Genomic DNA, 20,036 nt, shown 5'->3' on the forward strand with positions numbered 1-20,036 from the left:
TTGATTTTAAATCATGCGAATTTTTTCTGGAAGACTCAGCCATCGAAAAATTGGGCAAGTTCCAGAGCAAAAATGAGCCCGCCATGTATCGCAGGTCATACTGTCTCTTGGAAAGCGTTCAGCCACGGCAGCCGCCAGCCAGCGAGCCGGTGGGTTAAATTTGCTGCGAAGCCGGTTCTGCGCCAGCCGCTGGGTCTGGCAGTTTTGCAATCAATATTTTTTCATTAATAATCCATTCTTTTTAAGCTCAACATTTGCGATAGTTCAAACAAGGTCAAATTTTACAAAATATGCAACACGCCTGACTGTTTTTCGTGGTTGATTCAACAATTCATCCACCGACGTATGCATTATTTCAGGAATTCTTTGTTTCGTGAAATAAAATATAGATTTCTAAAAAGGAGACAGTGCTCACTCTCTAAAAAGTAATATAATCCTTGAGAGAGTGATCAATCAGAATTACAGCGGTGTTGAGTGTAGGGTCAGCTTAAAACCTGCTCGAGGTTTAAATTTTTTGGTTGCTCTCTCACTGCAGTTGTCATATCGTTTTGAAATTTTCAGGGGATGTGTATGATGGTATGTTAATTAAAGTGCAATACTATCCCAATCCCTAACTAACCCCCTCCATAAAACGTAAATTTGAGTCAAACTTGACTTTGAGTTCAAATTCCATTAAGGGTTGTTCTTATTTCGGCCATACCACCCCCAAAAAACACCTTTGCAACACCAGAACACAAGCAAATACCAAACCAGGAAGAAATTCAACTTGCTCTTGTCGATTCTGTGTGTGTTTGGTCAAAATTTACGTTTCGAGTTCATTCCAATTTCCAATACAAAGTGCTTTCAGTTTTGGTTCACTGAGCAAAGTTAACGTCTCGTTCGTAATAATCTTAGGGATTTTCTCCGTTTGGAAAAATAAATTTCCAAAATGCAAAAAATTTTTTAACCCACAATTTTAAATTATACTAATTTCACAGTGGATACTCCCACGGGTGAATTTCAATATAGTAATTTTAAATAAAAACTGGTGCAAGGTTGATATCTTAATTCGTTGCCGATTTATTCGCCAATTTATATTATTATTGTTTATTGATGTGGACAGTTTCCCTTTCGTTGAGTAGGAACAATACAGTAAGGCACGTCCAAGCCACACATTTTCACCGGTACAAATTAGAAATTCGAGCGGCTCTCGTTTAGCACTTATTTTGGTTGCGCAATTCCGATATGTACCTCTGACAGCCATTCAGTCATTCACATTTGGAAACAGTGTCGCGTCGTGCAGCAAAACCAGCGAGCTATATGGCTCTGTATTTATAAATAATACAACACGCGGCCGCGTGTGCGACAATTACACAAATTGCAGCGCGGCGGCTTGTTGCGAAAGAGGCAGCGAGCGACCAAAAGGCGAATGCGGCGTGAATGCCAATCAAACTCGGCGTCAGAGAGTGTTGCCTGAATTAAATCCTCGTTTTGCAGGCTGAGTGACCTCTCGGAGAAATTATCAGCCGCTCGTGGTCGTCTCTGAAGAGAGCGAGGCGGCATTTTTGTTTCGCCACTTTCTCCGCGCCAACAACAACTTCTCTGACTTCTTCCCCGGTCAGTTATCTGATATGTTGTCTGGGCGCTTGCTTTTTTTTGTCAGCGAAACCACCGAGAAAGATTAATTGCCACCTTTTCCTGCCGATTAGTGAGAGATTATTATTTAATTAGAAAGTGTTGCGAGTCCTACTGTGGTTGTAACAGTTACGAAATATGTGTATTTGTTTGTTTTAGGCACAAACTGGTCTATTCCCAATGCGACGGATATTAGGTAAGAATATTGGAGCTTATAACTGCCGCAGAGTTTTTAATTGATTTATTGGGATTTGCCAATAGCACAATTGCAACAAATCTATCCAGGTGGCATTGATTTTTTAAGCGGCTACAAAGTATGTGTGCTTTTCAAATGGTGGATTTTATTTAAAAATGGTTTCCTGCCAAACGGCACACACCTCGAGAGAAATCATACTGCCGTAAAAACTTTGAAAATTTTAGAGCAAACTGAAAAAAATCTAAATTTTTATTTTTGTTAGATTTTAATTTAATTTATGTAAATAAATTAAGGTTCATCATAATTAATTTCAATTGCAAAGCCCTGTAAAGCTCCTAATTTCACGAAATGAACCACTTTTCTCAAAAACCAAACAACGTTTGAAGCAAAGAAATCATTTTATAAGGGCTTCCTCTAAATGTATTTTTGGATATTTAACATTTTTCACTTTGATACTGTCAATGAAACTAATTGCACATAAAAATAAACTTTAATTCGGTGGGAAATTTTAAAGGTCGATGTGGGATGAGACGTCTCTTTATTGGGATGCAAGGCCAACATTTTAATTTAATCTGAATGTCATTCTCCTTCCCTAATTTAGCAGCTAAACAATTTGACCCTCCTTTGCGTGAGACCAAAAATTCATCAACACTCATACGATGTGCAAAGGCGAAACATCTTTCAATGAACAACATTTATTTTCAAAATAGAGAGAAAACTCATAAGTCATTGGCATCGACATCGACACACACGAAAACGAATATGATATTCAAATCAGCTGCTTGCTTGGATCGCATAAATGGATTCTCCCACTCACAATCAGCGGGCACGTCGTCTTTGTGTGTAAACACGTGCACGCTTCACCATCCCATATATATTAAATAAAAAGATAGGTACACACACAAACTTTCCATTTCGGCGTCGATTTTGCAGATCACCTTGTCTGTAGTAAATAAACACACACGCGGCGGAGGGCAAAAGTGAAACCGAAACTTCATTATGACATTAAATTTGCGTAGAGAGCAATTAGTCGGCGCTGAAAAGAAATTTCACACGAAACGCTGCGCATTCATTGTCTCCTATTTTCGGGCATAATATGCAAAACTACGCGTCTCCGCTAGGCGCGCAGATTTTCACACCAGATTTCGCATAATTCTACCGGAATATTCATTACATTCTAATTCTGAGCTGTTTTTGGCGTTGCCAGCCGCAAAAAGAGCGTGAATCTGCACATCGCTTTGTTGTTTAGATCCCAGATCCAATAAACGAGAGTGCTGGAATATCGAAGCCTTATTCATACTCTATGTCGCCGTGGAGATAATTCAATTTGCTACTATAGGCGTCACTATTCAACTCTCACAATGAGGGGAAAGGTGTTGAAAAAAGTGCCAAGGTCCTGATTTGCCTTGGTAATTGTTTGAAATTCAGGGCATATACATTTTGATAAACATACGCAAATTGTATGCTGATTATTTGAGCTTTCGTTTAAACTAGTTTTTTTTTTGGTATCGTGTGATTTTAGTAATTTTTTTGGCATGCGTAAAAATAGGTTGTTTTTTGCGTATATAATAAACAAACATTCAAAAATTGAAAGTCCTATATATTCCTTGCATTTTACACATTAAGGCAGATTGAGGGAAAATCAGTTTGGTTCTTTTTGCTACTAGTAAAAGTAAAAAGTCACTTGTCTCTAACAGAAACATTACAAAATTTGGTAAAGCTTGTCTTGTAATTTTTTAACTCCAAAAACAAAACCATTAAATAGGGCCTAACATGCGTTTTTTTAAATCGGGACGTGTAGAGAGTTAGGTAAATTTAACAAAAGAATGTGAAAGGTTTTATAGATAACAAGAAAATCGAAATATTCGACAATTTTTACTTGGCATTTACAAAAAAAAAATGAAAAATGAAATGTAATAACTCGCAAATATTATTTATTTTTTTAAAGAATTCTTTTTAAATATCATAGTTCCTTAGCCAAGTTTTCCAGGATCGGATAGCCTAGAGAATATTAACTTAATTCGTCTCAAATTGAACTTTCCTCGAGAACATCGCCAGAGATTCCGATATTCAATTGCACTGGAGGTTGGATCAATAAGTTGGGGCCCCTCGCGCTAGTCGAGCGTGCACTTAGCAAAAAACGTGCATTATTCCGAGGAAAAACTGTTAATTTTGCAGACTCGCTCGAGTGTGGCCGAGTGACTATGGCTGCTGCGAGAGCTAGCTTTTTCTTTGTAAAACAAAGTGCTCCGGCTGGTCTGCTCTCTCGTCTCGCGACGCAGCCAAGCGTCCGACTGACTGACTGAATTTGCCGCTCTTTCTCCTCCAGAGTTGTGTCGCGCGCGCCAGAGAGAAAGAGATGCTGCGCGCTTACTGTTAATTTGAGCCGAGCCGCTAATTGCAGGGATGTGAAAAACGGCAATGAATTCAATCTTCGCCGCCAGCAGATTAATTGAAATGCTTTTTTTACTTTATTCAGAGTGCTTACAAGAATTAACCGAGCTTTCTAAATCAAGTTTAATTGATTAGAAAGAGCATTGAAATTTTGGAAATTAACTGTTCAGGGTATTTGTGAAATTTTTAGGGAATAAATGATAGGAATTTTCAGCAGTTTCATGATGATTTTAATTTCAACTACTGCTGATTGGGACAATGAGCAGTAAGAAAATTAAAAAAAAATGTTCCAAACACACGTTTTTAATTTAAAAGTTAAGAAATGATTTGGTCTCATAAACTTGAGCAAAAAAACTTGTGCAAAATGCACTCTTTTCAATCAGAATGTTAGACTTTTGTGTTTTTAAATTTTCAATAGAGCAGTTTTAAGAAATAAAGCCGTTTGCAAAAGCCGTTCTTCACATCCCTGCTGAGTCGGTTGAGTCTGAATGGAGCAAGATCAAAATAAATGCATTCCTCCGGTGCATGCAGTGGGAATTATTATGCACTCACGGCACTCACTCACTCACTTAGCAAAGAAGCTTCTTCTTCTTCGTTTTCCCATTATGTCGGATCCGGTTTTGTCGCGTAAACGTGCGTGCAGGCAGCTTTTACGCGATAATAATTTATTATTTGTGGATTACGAGAGAGAAGGAGAGAAAGAGATATGGAATTTAATTCTGTGTGCCCCACTGAACTGACAGGCGCGCGGATTATCATCCGCATCCGCTCATTACTTATGCCAGAAATCCCTGTTTTTGCTGTTTGTCTGCTCGGAAACGGGAAATCGCCGATACTGTCGGCAACGGACGAGGATCTCGCCGCTCTTTTGTTCGCTGCTGTTGCTGATCTAGTTCTCTCTAATTTAATTATTCCGATTGCTGTTGGCCGGTTTCCCTTCACTGGAGAATGCATTATCCACGCAAAATTGATACTGTGCTGCGCTTTTCGGCCTTTCACTCGAAATTTTAGAATATCGTCGAACGCATTGGAAATTTTCTCAGAGGCTGTTTTGTTGCTTAAACAATAATTCTATAGGTTCCAACGAGATTGCTTTGGATTTGTTTAGCTGTATTCTTTAGTTGTATGAACAAAGCAAATAAATTGAATTGGCACTTTTAGAGAAATCTGTGCAATTATTTAAATGAAAATCCAGCTTGAGCTAAATCTAGATTGCTTGTTTAAGTTTCAACCGGTCTCCGTCAAGCATCTAAATTATAAATAGTCTTGTAGCACTTTTGGACCCAATAAGCGTTTAAACACGATTTCCCCAGCATATACCTGTCCAATTTAATCAAAACCATTAACAAATGTAACACAGACCCATCTTTTCATGACACGAACTATTTCAATGGGATTGGAATCAGTGTTTGTTTATATTTAATGTAGTAGCATTATTAATTTATTTTGAACGATAAAATCTGACACATTTTTTACCCTCAATTATAATGGGGCCTAAATAACTGTTCAGCTTCCGTACGGTTCTCATAATTTTCAATAAAGAGACATCCGAATTCTGACGTGGACGCGACAAGAAGAAAATAAGCAATCAGATTAGGGCTGATTGGCTTGTGCCAGTGCGAGCGAGATTATGCAAATGAGCGCGTCGCCCCAGTTTGACGTCAAATTTCAACTAGTTTGACCAGCGTGGCGACGGATATAGCAAGCAATTAGATCTCGTCGACGCACCAGAATTGCAAAAATATAAAACCGCAAACCGCAGTCACACTGATTATCCACAAATTATCCGAATAAGTGCTAACGCAACACTAGCAACAGCCGAAAAATAATTGCAAATTAAGCGAAAACAGTCTGCAGCTTTACAGCAATAAAATTCGGGCTCTTCTAAAAATTTCACTGATGCGCGAAAGCCGACGTTTTAATTAAGCAAAATTAAACTGCTCGTTTTATTGTTGTTAGATAACTTTCAGCCTTTCAGCTCGAGCGGTGGGATCACGACGTAGAAGAGAAGCAGCATAGAGATGAAAATCTAATTTCAGTGGCGATAATTTCATTCTGCTTGCGTCAGCCGGCCATCACGAGATCTTTTGTAATCGGATGCTGCGGGAGTGCATGCTCAGGTTTGTTTCTCTCTTTCGCTTCAACGCTACATGATTGTTTGCCGCGCGCATTTGCACCCGCTCGCTAATTTCAAGATCCGAAATCCGACTGACAAGCATCTCATGGTCCAGCTAATTTCTCGTCGCGGCAGCTAATCAGCAATCCCGCATCTTCTTCTTTCAATATTGGTTGGTGCAACCAACTGTTCTTTTCTCTTTTCTAGCTTAATGTTCTCTCGTTATGTTGATGCAACAGTTGGCTCTCGTTTTTTTATTTAAATAAGTGCGAGTATTTCTTTGTAAATATAGAAAAATTGGACATTCCTAGTTTACAAAGTTATCTTTTTTATTTATTTTCGGCTGTCAACTGGATTCAAAACTGGATAACAAAAACGGAAATAATTCATGATGCAAAATTCACAAAAGAAATTTAAAATAGAAAAATTAGCAAAATATTTACCATAAAATAAATCACCTATATAGCACAATACTCGCTTTGCTAGCAGGTGAACGTAAAATGTGCATTTCGGCACGCACAGTCTCAAGAAACAATATCAAACAGTCGCTAAACCTTTCAGGAATCTTTCTGATGATATTTCAACGCATGGACAGCTATAAACCGGCTTAAAAAACAAAATAAAAATCTAGAAATACGTCTAAGGTTATCAAATATAATTGATTCAAGTACAGAATAATTTCCGTTTAATAAGTTCATTTAAATTGCATTATTCGCAGTGGTCTACTCCCCTTCTGTGCGCATAATACGCCGTTTGAATGCATTTTCACGCTAAATATAACACTGCAGGCAGCTTTCCAACGAATTATGAATTTGTAATTGCAGCGGAGCAGAGCTTACTGGCGCGTGATTAATTGAAAGGTAAGTGCGCTCGTCAAACAAAGTGCCCCGGCGGCGGCATTCACAGTCTATAATCCCTCTTTTCTTCATTTCTTTCTTTCTTGATTGTTTGCAAGCGAATATAAGGGAGGGATAAACGCGAGTTCCCGTGAGTACAATCGATAATCCGTTTCTCATCAAGCTGCTGCGCGGAAGATAAAAGTTTCTCACCTCGCTGCCCGCGAACCCCTCGGCCGCCTTATGCTCTCCTGCGCTCCGAGAGCAAAACCTGTTGCTTTGCAACCCGTGTGACCTTTCTGCCACGGCTCGATCTTGCTCGAAAAATCGAGCATGCACCACACACAGGGGTGAAATCCAATATGACCACTGACGCACACGAGATCATGCAAGAGAGGTTTTGTTTTCTATTTTTCGTCGTCTGCCAGAAGGCGAAAAAGTCAAACCCGACGGAAGAGGATCGATGGAAAATCCAGAGATTTCTATATCATTAAATTTGCAACCGTCAGACGTTGGTTTGGAGTTTTTTTTCTAATGAAATTTAATTAAAGATGAATGTTCCTGCGAAATAAAAGAAAAATCCTTGGTGCTACCGCAAAAATCAACATTTATATAAATTAGAACAAAATCCAAAATTTAATTAATTTTTTATACAATTTGTTTGTAAGAGAGTTTGTTTGGTTATAGAGTTATGAGCACTATCTTTCTTCTAAAATAAATATTTAATGCATCAAATATCGTTTCGAAGATTTTCTCCAAGGCATTTTCATGCATAAACTTTAACTGCAAAATAGTCCTGCAGGACCATATAAAGATCAATTTGAAACTGAAACATATGCAAAGCTGTGTGAAATTCGAGGAAATTAACAAAACTTGATTATTTATTTTAGCTTCTAAAAGAAGGAATGCATAATATATCTAAATATGATTTATTTCTAAATATTTTTAGCTGGATATATTGTTTGAAATAAAAATCCCTGTACCAAAAATTTATAAAATATCAAAATTTTAAAAATAAATTTTTGATAAGACCAATCCGAGGCCAATTTTTCCACATCTCATATTTCCCAGGCTATTTTTCCATTCATGCATTAAAATATTGAAAATCTATATTTTAAAAATTTAATCAATTCCAGTTTTCAGCAATCTCACAAAGTCACTTCAAACAACAAAATTGGCTGTTTTTTTTAATTTTTACAGTTTTACAACTCTTCAATTTTATTAACTAATTTTTAGTGTGCCACTTTAAATATTGCACGTCTTTTTACCTCAATCAGGTTGAAGAATTTAGGATAATTTTCCCCATCGTTTGGTAAACACCCTAGTTCTTGAGAAACGTAAAGGAAAGGCAGTGATGACCATGTCACGAAATACGAAATTAGAAGGCTCATTACTAATGGAGGCTACCTTAATAATAATTTCGTTTCGAGCCAAATAATGAAGCAATCATGCGCCAGAAAAACAAACCTCTCTCATTCTGAAAATCGGAGAAGGCACATATTAACATTATTATTGTTAATCGGAACGGCCGTGTATTGCGCAATAAGCCTGCTTCTCTTCTGCAGATCGACGTAACCGACGCTAATGAGTGAGTTATACCCCACACACGATTACCGCACCAAAATGATAATCGAGTGCGCGGCCGTTTTTCTTGCACAACAACGGAGAGAATGGCATATAATGAGAGTTTGTTTTAGCGTATAATATTTCATCTCGGGCGAGCACGCGCCGTTAAGATTATTTTCATCCCTCGGCTTAATTAAGTATCACTTCTTGCAGGAGGAAAACACACGATGCGCACGCAAAGTGGCCAATTAATAAGAGGATGATGAATGCGCGCGTGTCAGCCTTAATTAGAAATTCCTCTCTGCCGGGCAGTGTTCAACCTCAGCTGCTAATTGTTCTCGAAATTAATTACAAAACGCGTTCCGTGAATCCCTGTGAAAATGCAAGAGGTCGGCCAGAGGTCGGCGATTATGATGTTCCCAATCACAATCAAAATCGGTTTGGCAACAAACCACAGACGTGCGCGACTGCTTTTTGTTTATTTCTCTCTCTCAAGGACAATGAGAAAGAGATGCCGGCCGGATTAATATGTATTCCAGCGCCAACGGCCGCTTTGTTTTTCGGGGGGTAATTAATGATTTCGGCCTGGCCGATGCCAATATGGTCCTGCCGGAGAGCTTTTTGTGCAACTGGAATTTCGGCATGCCCACAAAAGGATGCTGTAAAAGTTTTTAGGAAGGACCAGAATGCCGCATTTGGCACGCGAAATTGCACTAACGGCGCGCGGAAAAGGGAAAAGCGACCTTTTCGCCATGCTCTTGAAAAACATTTCATGGTAATAAGAAGTGCGAGCAACCTAAAATAACCTTTGAGCATCGTATTTAAATAATAAGGAAATTTATTCCTTGCGGGATTTCTGCCCTGACAAGTGAACCTTGGAATGCGGATTTACTTTCTACAAACAAAAATTATCCCTTTTTAGGGGAACGAGGAATTTATTTTATAACTTTTAAATGTTTTAACATCACCTTGTGATAGTTTTTGGGATGTAACGACACCCCGTTAACAGTCTTTTGGTTCGAGAAATTATAGTTAAAAAAAAGATAATAATAATTCTTTAAGACACTGCAGCTTCAGTAAAGCATCATTGAATGTTTAAATTAAACACTGAATTATAGCAATCTTAATGTTATTGTTTTTGTTTAGGAACGCTATTCATTGTCTTCAATCATTATTTTAAGTCAAGTTGTTTTTGTAATCCGAGCATTTTCGGTCTTTGATTCGAATTTCATGCCTCGCCTTTATCTGCCCGTTTGCGCTGCCAAATCTGGCTAAATTTGCCCAACGAGTTTTCAACACAACGTCTCGTATTGAAAAATGTCGCCCGCAGCCCAATCACATCCGATCTGGGCCATGAGAGAAGAAACCGATCGGCAAACTCGATATTTCACGCAAGGCCTGCCTGCACACCAACATCTGCACTCAATTTTCCGTCGACCGACCGCTCGAGGTATTATTACGAGCGTGTGTATCTGTGTACTTTATATGTGTATCACGCTGCTTATGCAAGCCGGCGCGCGATCCATTTACACAGCTCTGCTCACCAATGCGAGCAAGGCTAATCGAACTATATGTAACGCCAGCTGATGCGCACTTGGCCAAAAATGTTGAATATTTGGCGTGCCAAACCAGACAAAATTAAAAAATAATTCCCTTGTGAAAATCTGTATTTAAAAAAATAACTTTGTGAATTTTGGAATGTTAATTTTTAATTTATTAGAAACGGTTTGAAAGCCCGTAATTTTTTACCTCTCTGTGATTTCGACTTAATTGTAGGCACTTGCTTTGAAAGGGAATGATAATGGACCCATACTTAGCTTTAGCTCACAATCAGAAGTTTCTATTGTGCTAATTTTGATTGATGATTGATAGTTAAAAGCGAAAGTGCTGAATAGAATAGGTCAAAATTGTCCATTTGCAATTAATGAGATTGGGAAATGAGTGGCTACTTTTTTGGAACAGCAAAAGAGAGCTCGCGGCTTTTTTCTTTCCGTCGGATCCTAATTAAGTGAGTTGTTGTCAGACTTATTATAATTGAACTTTTGCTAATCTCTTATGTTCTCAAATTTATCGATGACCAACGGAACTGGCGGGCAAATCGTAATTGGATGTTTGAATTATGGCTTTTAGAATTCTACGCGCTGTCTGCTTAATTAAAATTTACGGCCAGTTGCTAAATAAAAAATTTAATTTGAATAGGGAAAAAAGAAATACCCCTTAAATTGTGGAGAGCAAAAAATTATTGTTGGATTGTTTAAATTGTCCAAATACTTTTCAGCTGTTTACAATGTTATTATTTCCTCGTGCTTTAACTAAAATTGCAAAATGAAATATTTCTATTTCAAAATATTTCCCTGCTTCACAAAATTATCTTGCAAATACGAGGTCTTTGATCTTGCAACAAAATTGGCAAAATGAGGCGTAATTTGCAAATTTACTCTGCGGTAATAAAAATGAAAAGTAATAGTCGACGGATAAAAGTAATGGCTCGCAATTTACGCTTTCTCAAACCGCGCTCCAGCAATCTCAGTCGCCGCGACCAGTGTCTTATGTGTTATATTATAGAATTCACTTTCGTAAGAAATTCGCTCGATTGAGCGGAACTAAGTAAATAGCATCTTGAGCATTAGACTAATTTTTTGCGTTCAAGGAAGTCGATAGACAGAGAAAGCAGTGGCCAATCTCCCTGTGGCACTGCGTGAGATGCGCTTTTTGAATCTATTAACAGCTGCTTATAAAAGAGTAGCTAATGGAATTTTGACAGTTGCAGGGCGTTTATTGCTTTCAGGACAGAGTGTGTGTGCTTTTAATTAATAGGCGAGTAGGAAGAACGTGCGCTACACTGCCGCTATCAAGATGGGAAGCTTTTTCTCATTTTCCCGACGAGGGGAACGCCTTCAAAAGCAGCTCTTAATTATAATATTATGCAGCTCCGTGCATTTGTCACTTTCGAACAGATCGAGGGGTGAAATAAAATTATATTTATTGTGTTTCTATCGGGATTTACTATATAATATAATAAGAAAATATTGGATTTGATTGTGATGAACAGAAAATTTTCGAAAAGTTTAAAGCAATTTATGATCGATTATTTTTAACATTTTTCCTTTTTGTTAATTTTTCCCGTTCGTATTAATTCAGGTATGGATGAATTTTAATTATATTTTCTTTATAACATTATTTTTTAAGGTAACTTTCCAAAGTATTGAAAGGTTTTGTTAAAAAATATATTGATCTTCTTTGTATAATAATTTCTTTTCTTTTTCGAAGGCTCTTGCATTTTTACTTTATATTTAAATTAATATTTTTCACTGACTAATTTGCTGACATCGCATGAGTTTTAACCATCAAATTCAAATAAGTTTTAATTTTTTAACAGGTTTACTTCCCTTCTTGACATTCAAAACAAATTTTGCGCTGATGTAATTTTTATCCTATAATAAAAATATTTTGTAATATTCGCAAAACATAATAATTTTGCAGTGTTAAATGAATTCTTCTTACCTTTCATTTGCTAAGGTCGGAGAAACCATTTGGTCTCGTCGTGCGGCTTGCACCCCAAACTAGCATGTCACCCCGAACACAACCTCCCTTCCGCACCCTCCACGCCGGTTGACAACTGTCAAAACGCACACTTCGGTTTGGGTGGATGAACAGTTCCTCGTTCGTTTCAAGCCTGGTCGGAGCTGACCAAAACAAACCGGTCTCGAAAGAGGTAACTAGCACTGTCTACTCAACGCGCGCGCTACACCAGGATGTGCTGTGTGTGCTCCGTCCGCAGTGCAACAACGACTACTGGTACTGGGCTCGCCTCACCGGCACTTTCCAATCCCTTTTGCCGCCACTTTTCGTCTTCGTGCCAGGCTGCGCCGCCGAGCGACAGGTGAGCTGCAGGTGCGGTGCCGACTACAGCGCTACCTTTATCACAAACGGTACACTCTATTCTCTTTCTGATAAAGTTAAGGGGAATTAATTACAACAAAATTCAGTTTGAATTCGCATTAAAATAAAGATTAACAAGGATAAAATTTCATCAAGTTTTTTTGTGGTTTTTAAATAATTAGAAATTATTAGAAACATATTACAAATATATTTTATGGCAAGTGCCCCCTGCACTGAATAAGGGCACAAACCAATAAGGCTTAACTTTAGTTCGTTGTAAAATAGGAAAAAATTTATTACTGGAAATTGCAAGTTAATTTTGCGGAAGAAAATTCAACATTAATTAAAAAATTTACTAGGAACCGTCCAATTTTATTTATGTAATTTTTTCAACTATTTGATTTTTATAAATAGAAGATCTTGCAAACACTTCCAAATTAGTTTAGCCCCGAAACATAAGTCTATTTATCTTTATGATAGACCATGCAATGCTTTCTCTCAACAAAAATGATCAAAATAATATACGCGTGCAAGTATGAAAGTCTTCTGGAATATTTCCAAATTAGGAAAGTGATATCAATGAAAAGAAACCACCTTAGTTGAAAATACAGTCAGCGTCTAGCTTTTATTATCATACTCAGTGTCTTATCAATACGTCTATAACAAATCGAACTCATGAGAAGCAGTTCACCCAGTGGGTTTCCTTGTATTTTTATTTATCACTCTTTTTGCTGTTTTAAAGGTATAAATCATATCCCTAATTGATTTGACTCTTGAGCTCAGGGCTTGGACGCTTTCCAGACCTTTTGCTGGCAGTACTTGGTGGCCTTGCAAGCCATGGCGTGGAATTCAGACTGGCAGCTGTATGAGGGTCCGTAGGTGCACTTATTAGCGCCCAGAAGGTGGCCCCTGTTTCCAGTGGATGGGCACAATTTCACCTGAGAGCAGACGTCGTTCTTGTCGGCCAGCTGAGCCACCAACAGCATGATACTTGGTCCATACTCGTCAACAGTGCTTCGGCACTAAAAGAGTAGTAGAATTTTAAACACAGTTCATTCTAAAACATTAAATCCTTCTGGAAAATATAGCCAACACAAGGAAAAAACAGGAATTTTTATTATCTCTTGGGAAATGGGCAGGCTCTTTGCTTTGGAGTTTAAAGTGGAAACTAATTTCATCACGCATTTAGCCCGTGGTACGTAAATTTAACAAATATTTTCTCTCAATTTAGTTTTGAAATTATGTATCTGACCAATTTTTCAATTCTAAAAATCAATAATAAATGTCGTAACTATTTCTGAACATGCTTCACACAAACAAAATTAACGAAATTGTTTCTTTACAAAAAGATAGACCATTTTTGTAATCCCATGTTAACTGTTTTCTCTTTCCTACAATAATTTTTTAAGAAAAGATTTTTTCAATGCCTGTTGAGCAGTAAAAAACTTTCTGGAAATTAAAAGAGAAGCGATTTCTTTGATATTCTATTTAAATCTTTAAAACACTTTGACTCACCCCTTGTCTCATGGAGCTAGGCACAATGTTGCAGACCTTATCAATAATGGTAGCCACATCCTTCTCGATGCTCCCGTCCTCAAGCAGCTTGTCCATGGCTTCGACTAGGACAAGGCACAAGGTGCACTTTTCCTCCGCGGTCTTGGCCACTTGTGGACACAGGCCCAGCTCCTGGCACACCTGCTTCGGTTCCAGGCTCTGCACCAGCAGCTGGATCACCAAATCGGCATATTCGTTTACGAAGTCATTGCACTTCTGCGACACGGACTTGGGCAAGTAATTGCACACGCTGTGCACTGCCTTCTTGATGTCCTCCTAGAAAGACACATTTCCAAAATTCTATTAGATGACTCAATTAATTGTAAAGCTTAAAAATACTTGCTTTAACCAATTCAAAAATTAAAAAAAAATCAATAGATGCCTAACATCATGCTGCCAAATAATTTTACAATTATTGTAAATGAAAGATGCAGCATAACAATAAAAAATAAAATTTAATAATTAAATTTGATGAGTATAACATTTTAACATAAAATTCACCTCAGTAGCGTTGTTCTTCAGCATATCGTCCAGTTGAGTCATGACAAACTCGCAGATGACGCACTTGTTGTCGTCCTTGACGTTGGAGATGGGCTTGACCAGCTCATCGTCCTTTGGCAGGGGAATCTCGTTGGTCTCGATGTGGCTCTGCTTTTCGTCTTTGCCGGTCAGCATTCCCTGCTCGTATTCCTCTGGGCCGCACATTTTCAGGTTGGTGCACACCTCTTCAGGTGTATACTCGGCGATCAGCATGTCAATCAGCTCTTCCGTGTACTTGTCCATGAATGAGTCGCACTCGGTGACCATTTTCTTCGGCAGCAGCGAGCACACCGACTCCAGAGCCTTCTTCACGCTGTCCTCGGTGCGGTTGTCCTTCAGCATCTTGTCCAGCTGCTGCATGGCGAACAAGCACATGGGGCAGGCGGCGTTGCCCTCCACCTTGCTCACAGCTTCCACGACGGCGGCAGCAGGGCACAGACCGATGCTTGGGCAAACCTGAAGGTGAAAGTTAATTAATTGTGAGCTTTAGAAAACAGAATAATTTAAAGGTTAAGAATACTTTACCAGCCTCATCTGGAGGTTAATAGCATGCAAAAATTACATAATCAATTTAGTGTATGAATTTAACTAAAAGCGACGGTGAATTCACTTCTACCAAAAAGTGCGTACTAATTTTCTAACAAAGGTAAATATTACTAAATGAAGAACTGACACTATTCAAGACGGGACAATTTAGGAATTGGACTTAAGAGTATTTTAGGATAATTGGAGATTTTTTTTATTTTACAGTCGCTTGAACGTCAAAATATTATCTCTACTCAGTGTAACGCATTCTTGAAAATATGTTACCTGAGAAGGATCAACCTCCTGAGCCAGGAGGGCGATCAGCGCGTCAGAATAGATGGCGACAAAGCTCCTGCACTGTGGACCGATCGACTTGGGCAGGTGGTCGCACGCCTCATCAATCAGCTCTTTGATCTCAGCCTCGGTCGAAGGCAGGGTAATCTCCTGCTGGACGTAGTGCAAGAAGTACTGGCAAGTTTCGCACTCGATTTTGTTGCCGCCAATCATGGATTGCGGCAGCATCAATTCAATGGGCAGGACGGCGGGCACGGCAGGCGTAGGCAGGAGGTCAGAGTTGATCACTTGGATGTTGGACTCCTTCTTGGTCAGGGGGACTCGAGCCAAATCTTGCAGTTTGGTTTCATCACCACCAATCAGGTGATGTCTAAGGATGATATATTTAAATTACGGTTTTATTATTTGTTAGAATATTTTTTTGATAGGTTGGGTTTTTTTAATTATAAAGAATAATTTATTTTATAGAAAAATTGATGCTTGATAAATGTTAAGGTGTTATATATTTTTGAGTTACGCAATATTTGCTTTAGATCCATCATTAATTCTTTTTAAACCAAATCAAAACTGTCTATTTTCAAATAATTTAGTGTGAAATTTATTTCCTACTGACTTGTTGTGTCTCTTCCTGTAAAGGTCTCCCTCGTGGGCTCCAAGCAGGGGTCGCCTCTGCTCTCCCTCATGGCAGACGCCGGCGAGGACACAGACAGAATGGGGCTTCATCTCGGTGGTGATGAAGTGGTAGAACATGGGGTAGTACTCGCTGACCAGGCTGAGGCACTGCTGCTTGAACGAGCTCTTGGACATCTTGCAAATGCCGATCAGCACCTTTTCAAACTCCTCCTCAGTGGTGTTGGCGGTGAAGACGTCAAGCATGTGCTGCACCAAGTGTTCACAAAGTTCGCAAGGTTCGTCACTCCTGTAGGCGGTCGCCAGCAAGGGTCGGGCATGTTCATGGTGCTTGGCCTGATTTAATTTTTAATATTTTAAAAACCAGTTTGCAATATATTTTCCAAATTGAAAGACAATTCTGAAGGATGAAAGGTTTAATTTAACATGCATTAATGTACAAAATAATTTTCCTACAGGAATACAACTGTGGTGATTCTCCCCACTGCATGGTAATAGAAACTTCCAGACGTTTCCCAAGTTCCATAATCTCAAGTTACAGAGCATTCGATTCTAATTTACTCTATCCAAATTGACTTTAATAAATTATTCTAATGAAGTGACCGATTACTTTAATTTCCACTTAATTGTTCCACTTGATTTGTACCACCAAAAATTCTGACAGTTAAGATATTTAAGATACACCTGATTTTGACCCGGTTAATAGTACACAGCAATAAAAAATATAATTCAAATGAAATTTGAATAGTGACATCAAGTTCAAACAACAGGTTTCAAAACCTCTTGTTGATTTTGTGAAATAAAGAAAGTAGTTAAGTTACTTGTCGTGTTTCAATCATCTGACACCTTCTCCAACACAACATTTTCGCTGATAAAATTAAAATTATGCAACTTTTTCACATTTTGTGTAAACAGAATGACAAAAATCTAAACTTGACTTTAGACAGAGGCTGTCAATTAACAAAAATGGCTAACATAAATAATTAAAATTTTATTAAATGAGTGCTGTCAATTATTTTGAACGTTCCTTTCATTCCTTAAAAATCTGAGAAATTTTGATAAATCCTGCAATAAAAATTACCTTGCAAACGCCGGAGAGGTCGCACACCTCCCTCGCGTTGAAGTGCTTCCTGATGTGTTCAGTGATGTCCTGAGAATATTTCAGCACTATCTCCCTGCAGCCGAGCGACAGGCTGCCCATGTGTCCGCAAACGTTCATCAGCCTGTTGATGATGTCCTCGTCAGAAGCACCGTCCAGCTTGGGTCGCACGTCTGCGACCAGTGAGTGGCAGTCTCCGCAATCCTGTCCAAACTTGGCATAAACCTCGTTGATGACATGCTCAGCGAGCAGCTTGTCGACGCGGGCAGAGTTGCAAAGGCCGGCGGTGCTGCACACCATTTGCGGGTTCATCTGCGAGGCCAGCGCGTCCACCAGTTCAGGGATGAAGTCGTCAAAGACCTTCATGCACTCTTCGGAAACAATCTTCACAGGGATCAGCTTGCAAGAGCCCTCAAACACTTCCTTCAGCTCTTCCTGTAATTAATTTGTGCTATAAATTTATTCACTTCAATTTCTTCCAATTTTTTAATAAATGATGCTGATGAAAATTTTCCATAGTCATATCAAGTAAACATGAAAAAATATATATTTTTTTAATTTAAATTATTTTAAGAATTAATCATAGTATATTTTCCTCCCTGTAGAACCTTCTTTTTATATCTAGATATCATTTGAGGAACATTAGTGATATTAAAGTTTACCTGAGTTTCATTGCTCTCGAGCTGGTCCCTGGCCTGCTGGACCATGTCTTTACAAATGGTGCAAATGTCGTCATTGTCTGCCTCCAGTTTTTGGTGCTCCCAAACCGTCTGGATGCAGTGTTTCGCAGCTTGACAATTGTGGGCAGTTCTAGAAAAAAATAAAATTATTTACTAACGATCCTTAACGTTATCTTTAACTAGTAAAATATTCCGATTATCAGTAAACACTAAGTGGAAATAAGAGTCACTTGCTTCCGTATTTTCTCCCCGATATAAAAACAACTCACGTGATGTTTTGACACCAATAGGTTGGTCCAGTGCTGCATTCTTTGGGGTATTTTTGTTGTTCTTTGGAAATGGGACTAGCAAGTCCACCTGAAAGCAAAATTGGGATATTTCACCCATTTGAGCCTCATTTATGACAGCGAGCTAGCAAGGGGTCAGAGTTTATCACGGCCAGCGAACTTTGTGCGTCACGCACTCAGCATTAATTGGACAAGAACAATCATGTGACAATGATGCATTGCGTTCGGGTAACTCACAACTACAATTATTTTGTTGATTATTTACTAGGAATACTGTATTTCCGGGCAATCTTATCATCCCACATTTTTTCGTAATCACACTTACATGTATGATAAGGTCTCAAAATTAGTTTTTTGGATTTAAAAAAAAATAAATCTCAAGACATGGAATGGGATTTTTTTAGAATTTAACATCTTTAAAACTATAATATTTTTGGTCTTTATTCCATTTACTAATCTCCTTTTTTTATTTATATTGCTAAATCCTGGAAATTGCTTGTTGCCAATGCATGAACTCATCCTTTAGAATTCAGTTGAAGCCAAAATTGAAAAGTAGCACTGTACATTTTTGAGAAAAGTCGCTGCAAAGTTAGCATGCTTTTCAAATGGTAAAGACTGTCTCCCTAAATCTGATTTAATTTCAAAACAAAGAAGTTTCCCCAAAAAAGTGTCACATACTGTTAAATAGATCTTGACGAGAAGAATCTAAATCTGCCACAAAATTGTGGTCGAACGCTGTTCATTTTGGAAAAAAATGTACAGTCCTTGACCACATTTCTTGACAGATTTCGATTCCTCTCGTCAAGATCTATTCAACAGTATTATGACACTTTTTGGGAAACTCTTTGTTTTGAAATACAATCAGATTTAAACAAGGGAGACAGTCCTCTCCATTTAAAAATCATTGCAGCCACTTAACTCAAAAATTTTAAGTGCTACTTATTTTGGCTTCAACTGAATCCTAAAGGAATGAGTTTATGCATTGCAACAAGCAGCATTTTTTCCAGACTTTTGAAGTATCATTGCTCTTTTACGTCTCGAAATAGATTACCACACATTCTTTTCGAAATATTTCTTATTTATTTTTTTTCGTGTAGAAAAAAGTTGTTGCTTCAGAAATAATTGCCGCACAAATTATTTCAAGGCTATTTGGTGCCTCCTTTTCTGAAAGCTGGCCGAACAAGGAAATACAAATATGGTTATATTATATCATATACATAAAATCCTGATAATTCTGCAACTGTGCCAATAAAATATGGCAGCGAACTTATTGATCTGAAAAAATGCTTACTAAAGAGCCGTGTTCGCAAAATAGATATTTTGACGCAGCCTAGCACCGCGCTTCAGTTGCGCAACAAGAAAAGCGAATGACACACGCTCATTATTCATCAGTTTAGCGAGAAGCAGATAGAACGCAATTTAAAATGAACCATTTTTTAACCTTACTTGGAAGGTCATAAATGTCGAGACGTAAAAATTTAGTTCGGCAAACCGGCATCTTTTACCATTATATAACTCAAAATCGACTGTCACATTGATTACCATGCAAAATACATGAAATTGAAAGGGCGAAAGTGAAGTGCGTTGAAAGGTTCAGGGCCTCACCTGCGACGCAGAGCGCCAGGACAATACAAGCCGCAGTCTTCATGGTCAGCAATGTGACCCGGTCTGTAGGGTGGTTGTAATAGGATAGAGCGAAGCCTGTTATACTGTTCCAGTAGACAGTCCCGTGACAAATCGAAGAATTAATGCGATGTTACTAAACTAAATAACAACACTGCTGCCAACCATATGATTCGAGAGAGTCGTCAAGCAGAAGAACA

At 38.3% G+C, this 20,036-nt stretch overlaps 2 protein-coding genes across 2 annotated transcripts in view; both read right to left on the reverse strand.

Moving 5' to 3' along the window:
* LOC135945218 (ras-GEF domain-containing family member 1B-like) overlaps positions 1-12,517 on the reverse strand; it is a 72,550-nt gene extending 60,033 nt beyond the window's left edge. The window contains exon 1 of the mRNA XM_065492746.1: positions 12,227-12,517. Within this exon, the coding sequence (XP_065348818.1) occupies positions 12,227-12,255 (29 nt within the window). The 5' untranslated portion in view covers positions 12,256-12,517. The remainder of the gene's footprint in view (positions 1-12,226) is intronic.
* Positions 12,518-13,203: 686 nt separating this feature from the next.
* Positions 13,204-20,004, reverse strand: Sap-r (Saposin-related). Its single transcript, XM_065496302.1, has 9 exons — positions 19,819-20,004; positions 18,196-18,283; positions 17,909-18,056; positions 17,229-17,681; positions 16,131-16,483; positions 15,509-15,887; positions 14,660-15,154; positions 14,120-14,434; positions 13,204-13,626 (listed from the first exon to the last, which is right to left on the reverse strand). The coding sequence occupies exons 1-9, from the start codon at positions 19,859-19,861 to the stop codon at positions 13,384-13,386; spliced, it is 2,517 nt and encodes an 838-aa protein (XP_065352374.1). The 5' UTR covers positions 19,862-20,004; the 3' UTR covers positions 13,204-13,383.
* Between the last annotated feature and the right edge of the window lie 32 nt (positions 20,005-20,036).

Source organism: Cloeon dipterum, chromosome X (genome assembly GCF_949628265.1).
Source record: "Cloeon dipterum chromosome X, ieCloDipt1.1, whole genome shotgun sequence".
Classification (NCBI taxonomy): Eukaryota; Metazoa; Arthropoda; class Insecta; order Ephemeroptera; family Baetidae; genus Cloeon; species Cloeon dipterum.

Coding starts and splice junctions, on each gene's coding strand:
- Sap-r (XM_065496302.1), bottom strand. CDS start 19,861: ATGAAGACTGCGGCTTGTATTGTCCTGGCGCTCTGCGTCGCAG. Junction 18,057..18,195: donor TATTGGTGTCAAAACATCAC/GTGAGTTGTTTT, acceptor ATTTTTTTCTAG/AACTGCCCACAATTGTCAAG. Junction 17,682..17,908: donor TCGAGAGCAATGAAACTCAG/GTAAACTTTAAT, acceptor AATTAATTACAG/GAAGAGCTGAAGGAAGTGTT.